This window comes from Piliocolobus tephrosceles, unplaced genomic scaffold, assembly GCF_002776525.5.
Source record: "Piliocolobus tephrosceles isolate RC106 unplaced genomic scaffold, ASM277652v3 unscaffolded_17379, whole genome shotgun sequence".
Taxonomy (NCBI): Eukaryota; Metazoa; Chordata; class Mammalia; order Primates; family Cercopithecidae; genus Piliocolobus; species Piliocolobus tephrosceles.
The window spans coordinates 1-5,954 of NW_022299175.1; the positions used below are offsets into that span (position 1 = coordinate 1).

The 5,954-nt window shown below is 47.9% G+C and overlaps 1 protein-coding gene across 1 annotated transcript; it reads left to right on the top strand.

Moving 5' to 3' along the window:
- Positions 1–1,612: 1,612 nt before the first annotated feature.
- LOC111530502 (ER lumen protein-retaining receptor 2) lies at positions 1,613–5,682 on the top strand (the record flags this gene model as incomplete). The annotated part of the gene is given in 2 exon segments (XM_026450313.1): positions 1,613–1,774; positions 5,226–5,682. Coding segments are annotated over 2 exon segments (619 nt in total), but the record flags the coding sequence as incomplete, so codon positions are not given.
- Between the last annotated feature and the right edge of the window lie 272 nt (positions 5,683–5,954).

The following is a 5,954-nucleotide window of genomic DNA, read 5'->3' on the forward strand; positions in this document are numbered from 1 at the left end:
AGGCTGGAGTGCAGTGGCGCGATCTCAGCTCACTGCAAGCTCTGCCTCCCACGTTCACACCATTCTTCTGCCTCAGCCTCCGAGTAGCTGGGACTACAGGCATCCGCCATCAAGCCCAGTTAAGTTTTTGCATTTTTTTAATAGAGACGGGGTTTCACCATGTTAGCCAGGATGGTCTGGATCTCCTGACCTCGTGATCCGCCCACCTCGGCCTCCCAGAGTGCTGGGATTACAGGCGTGAGCCACTGCGCCCAGCCAATGTGAGCTATATATTTAAGAAAGATTAATAAAAGCAACATAATTTATCCCATTTTTAGTGAATCAGTGCATGATGGTGGTCATGGTGGTGGGTTAAATCAAGAAGTATGTGTTTGCAGGCTGGGCACGGTGGCTCACATCTGTAATCCCAGCACTCTGGGAGGCCGAGGTGGGCAGATCACGAGGTCAGGAGATAAAGACCATCCTGGCTAACAAGGTGAAACCCCGTCTCTACTTAAAAAATATGTAAAAATTAGCCGGGTGTGGTGGCGGGCACCTGTAGTCCCAGCTACTCAGGAAGCTGAGGCAGGAGAATGGTGTGAACCCAGGAGGCGGAGCTTGCAGTGAGCCCAGATCGCACCACTGCACGCCAGCCTGGGCGACAGAGTGAGACTCTATCTCACCAAAAAAAAAAGTATATGTTTGCAAAGCACAGATTATAAGGAGTACCTCCTACTACCATGAAGTTCAAAAACAAACAATAACAATTATAGCAGGCTCACTGAGTGCTTTTGTACTACATTGTTTATGGTACATTTGTATAATTATTGTATACTACTTTATGAATTTTTATTTTACCATAATTTGTATTCATTTTCCAACCCACTTCAGTTCAGGGTCCCAGGTGGCCAGAGCCTATCCCAGCAGCTCAGGTTCAAGGAGGGAACTTCCCCCCACTGCACAGGATGCCATTCCGTCACAGGGCGTGCTCACCCACACCCACACTCACACTAAGACAGTTCACATGCCAGTTCACCTAACAAGCACATCTTTGAGATGTAAGAGGAAACCAGAGTATCTGGAGAAGACCCACGTGGACCCAGGGAGAGCGTGCAAACGCCGTGTGGACAGTGGCCCCAGCTGGGAACCAGTTTCTTTTCTCATCAATGTTAACAACGAAAGGATGTTATTGGCAGACCTGCTGTATACACAATAAGTTTGGTTGACTCTCAAATGCATTAGGCTAACTGAAGTTGGACTCAGAATGCAATATATTATATGACTCCATGTATGTGGCATTGTAGAAAAGGCAAAACTATGGACGGAGAACATAAGTGTGTTTGCATTGCAGGAGGTGAAAGAAGCCTGGGGGAGCTTGACTGCAAAGGGGCAGCATAGCAGAATTTTGGGGGTGATGGAACTGTTCTGTGTCCTAATTTTGGTGGTAGTTATGCCTCAGAACTGAATACCTCCAAAAAAGAGAATTTTACTATATTTAAGTTTTAAAATTCCAAAAACAGGCTAAGGAAGAAAATCTTGCCTTTCCAAATACACGGGTAATAAAAAAAGAAAAAGCTGGGGGAGCTGGAACAGTAGCAAGGTATTGACACCTGGTATTTTTTTCTTTTGCTTGTAGGTTATCTACCTTGCCTGCTCCTATGCCACAGTGTACCTGATCTACCTGAAATTTAAGGCAACCTACGATGGAAATCACGATACCTTCCGAGTGGAGTTTCTGGTGGTCCCTGTGGGAGGCCTCTCCTTTTTAGTCAATCACGATTTCTCTCCTCTTGAGGTTAGTTTAAAAGGTTATTTAGGGCCAGGCGTGGTAGCTCATGCCTGTAATCCCAGCACTTTGGAAGGCCGAGGCAGAGTTCCGCCTCCACTTTGGGTGGATCATGAGGTCAGGAGTTTGAGACCAGCCTGGCCAACATGGTGCAACACTGTCTCCACTGAAAATACAAAAAATTAGCTTGGTGTGGTGGCAAGTGCCTGTAATCTCAGTTACTCAGAAGGCTGAGGCAGGAGAATCGCTTGAACCCAAGAGGTGGAGGTTGCAGTGAGCTGAGATCACGCCATTATACTCCAGCCTGGGTTACAGAGCAAGACTCTTGTCTTGAGGGAAAAGAAAAAAGAGGTTATTTAGGGCTGTACCTGGTGGCTCATGCCTATAATCCCAGCATTTTGGGAGGCCAAGGTGAGCAGATCACTTGAGGTCAGAGGTTCAGGCATTCAGCCTGGCCAACATAGTGAAACCCTGTCTCTATTAGAAATACAAAAATTGGCCATGCGTGGTGGCTTACGCCTGTAATCCCAGCACTTTGGGAGGCCGAGCCGGGCGGGTCACAAAGTCGGGATTGAGACCATCCTGACTAACATGGTGAAACCCTGTCTCTACTAAAAATACAAAAAAAATTAGCTGGGTGTGGTGGCGGGCGCCTGTAGTCCCAGCTACTTGGGAGGCTGAGGCAAGGGAATGGCATGAACCTGGGAGGCGGAGCTTGCAGTGAGCGGAGATGGTGCCGCAGCACTCCAGCCTGGGCAACAGAGCGAGACTCTGTCTCAAAAAAAAAAATTAGCAGAGCGTGGTGGTAGGCGTCTGTAGTCCCAGCTACTTGGGAGGCTGAGGCAGGAGAATGGCGTGAACCCAGGAGGCGGAGGTTGCAGTGAGCTGAGATCATGCCACTGTACTCCAGCCTGGGCGACAGAGTGAGACTCCATCACAAAAAAAAAAAGAGAGAGAAAGAAATACAAAAATTAGCTGGATGTGGTGGTGTGTGCCTGTAATCCCAGCTACTTAGGAGGCTGAGGAAGAAGAATCACTTAAACCTGGGAGGCGGAAGTTGCAGTGAGCCAAGATTGAGCCACTGCACTCCAGCCTTGGCGACAGAGCGAGGCTCCATCTAAAGAAAAAAAGTTATTTAGTGGTCATTTCTGGTCATCTAAGTGAATGGACCTGTTTGCATGTTTGCAGATCATGTAGGTTTTCATGGGGTTTTTTGTTTTTATTTTCTGGTTTGGCAAACTAATGCAGTGTTCATGACTGGTGTAAAAAATCGTAGATGAGAATTAAGCACCCACATATTTGGGTGTCTGCTGACAGCTTACGGTCTGATTCATTTGAAATAGAAACTTGAAACTGTATTTCATTATCTTGACTTCTGTGGTACCAAACACAGCCCTGCCTGTACCAGTGTTGGAAGAACACAGTCTCCCTCCTGTAGCCCACATTTTGTTTCCTTTTCAGGTACAGATGTGCACTGATGTTGTGTCTGTTACCCTGCTTAGCAGCACTCTGCACCTCTTGCCTTTAGGAAGGTGGTTTGTGGTGCCCCTAGCACTGTGCAGTGTACTGATCTGCTCCCGAGTAGCTCTTCTTTTACCTCTTCTTTCTCTACTGAACAGGCAAATGGTGCTGCTCCACATCCTGGGACCGATCAAGTCACTGTGCTACCCTGAGTGTCTGATGGATGCTGGGAGTGTCTGAACTTTTTTTTTTTTTTTTGAGATGGAGTCTCACTCTGTCACCCAGGCTGGAATGCAGTGGCATGATCTCATCTCACTGCAGCCTCCGCCTCCCGGGTTCAAGCAATTCTCCTGCCTCAGCCTCCCACATAGCTGGGATTACAGGTACCCGCCATCATGCCCAGCTAATTTTTGTATTTTTAGTAGAGACCGGGTTTCACCATGTTTTCCAGGCTGGTCTTGAACTCCTGATCTCAGGTGATCCACCTGTCTCGGCCTCCCAAAGTGCTGGGATGACAGGCGTGAGCTACCATGCCCGACCATGCCTGGATTTTTAAAACACTCAAGGACCCTCTGGAAGTCCTTCTGTTATCATCATGAATAAAGTCATATGTTGGGCAGAGAATTTCCGTAATTACAATTCTGACTTCTACCCCTTTGATTTAACCATACCAGAAAGCTTAAGGAATAAGAAAAATAGTAAAAATATTTCAGTAGTCTGGCAAGATCAGCGAGGAAAAACAGCAGCAAGGAAGCGGAAGGAACTTATCAATTATCAGTATTGTCAACCCTGGCGGAAAGCAGGTTGATTTGGTATCCCAGATCTGGAGCAGGACAAGCTTGTCCAGGAGAAATGTCTGTATGTAAATTCATAGAAAATTGAGGAGGGAAAAATAAACCTGGAGAGACAGGGTGATGAAAATTCAAAGTGGTAGAGATGTCCAGGTTACCCAGCTTGTCACACTGCCTCTTAAAGGTTGCCTAAGTTTCTGTGATTTATGCCAGGAGTCCTCAACCCCTGGGTCACTGACTGGTACCGGTTCATAGCCTGTGAGGAACCAGGCTGCCCAGGAGGAGATGAGTGGTGGGTGAGCAAGTGAAGCTTCATTGTATTTACAGCTCCTCCCTATCACTCACATTACTGCCCAAGCTCCACCTCCTGTCAGATAAGTGGTGGCATTCAATTCTCATAGGAGTGCGAGGCCTATTGTGAACTGCGCATGTGGGGGATCTAGGTTGTGTGCTCCTTATGAAAATCTAATGCCTGATGATCTGTCACTGTCTCCCATCACCCCCAGATGGGACCATCTAGTTGCAGGAAAACAAGCTCAGGCTCCTCCTAATTCTGCATTATGATGAGCTGTATAATTATTTTATTGTATATTATAGTAATAATAGAAATAAAGTGTGGCTGGGCACGGTGGCTCAAGCCTGTAATCCTAGCACTTTGGGAGGCCAAGACGGGCGGATCACGAGGTCAGGAGATCGAGACCATCCTGGCTAACACAGTGAAACCCCGTCTCTACTAAAAAAAATACAAAAAACTAGCCGGGCGAGGTGGCGGGCGCCTGTAGTCCCAGCTACTGGGGAGGCTGAGGCAGGAGAATGGTGTGAACCCGGGAGGCGGAGTTTGCAGTGAGCCGAGATCCGGCCACTGCACTCCAGCCTGGGCGGCAGAGTGAGACTCCGCTTCAAAAAAAAAAAAGAAAAAGAAAAAGAAATAAAGTGCACAATGATTGCAATGTGCTTGAATCATCCCAAAACCATCCATCCACCCTGCTGGTCTGTGGAAAAATTGTCTTCTATGAAACCGATCACTGACGCCAAGAAGGTTGGGGACCACTGGGTTATGCAGTTGCCAAGCTGTTGTTCTATTTTGGGCCGACATGCCCCACTCCCTACTCATCTTAAGCTGCTTTGTGGTAAAGCAAGCAAGAGCGTTTCTTCTGAGCTTCTGGTGGGCAGTGGGTCCTGATGGAAGCTTGCCATTTCTCTTCTAGATTCTCTGGACCTTCTCCATCTACCTGGAGTCTGTGGCTATCCTTCCACAGCTCTTTATGATCAGCAAGACCGGGGAGGCCGAGACCATCACCACACACTACTTGTTCTTCCTGGGCCTCTATCGTGCTTTGTATCTTGTCAACTGGATCTGGCGCTTCTACTTTGAGGGCTTCTTTGACCTCATTGCTGTGGTGGCCGGCGTAGTCCAGACCATCCTATACTGTGACTTCTTCTACTTGTACATTACAAAAGGTATGTTGGATGTGGCCTGCGTTGTTTCTAGAGTCACATGTTCTTTTACGAGCGCCCTTGCTTGGCACTTTTCTAACCTGGCACTCTCTCATAAACTGGCTCCAGGCCGGGCGCGGTGGCTCAAGCCTGTAATCCCAGCACTTTGGGAGGCCGAGACGGGCGGATCACGAGGTCAGGAGATCGAGACCATCCTGGTCTACACGGTGAAACCCCGTCTCTACTAAAAATACAAAAAACTAGCCGGGCGAGATGGTGGGCGCCTGTAGTCCCAGCTACTCGGGAGGCTGAGGCAGGAGAATGGTGTGAACCCGGGAGGCGGAGCTTGCAGTGAGCTGAGATCCGGCCACTGCACTCCAGCCTGGGCGACACAGTGAGACTCCGTCTCAAAACAAAAATAAAAAAAAAGAATCTTTCTTCTTTTGCTGCTTCTTTTGCAATCACTTTTCCTAAAATGACACATTTTCACTGTAAAAAAT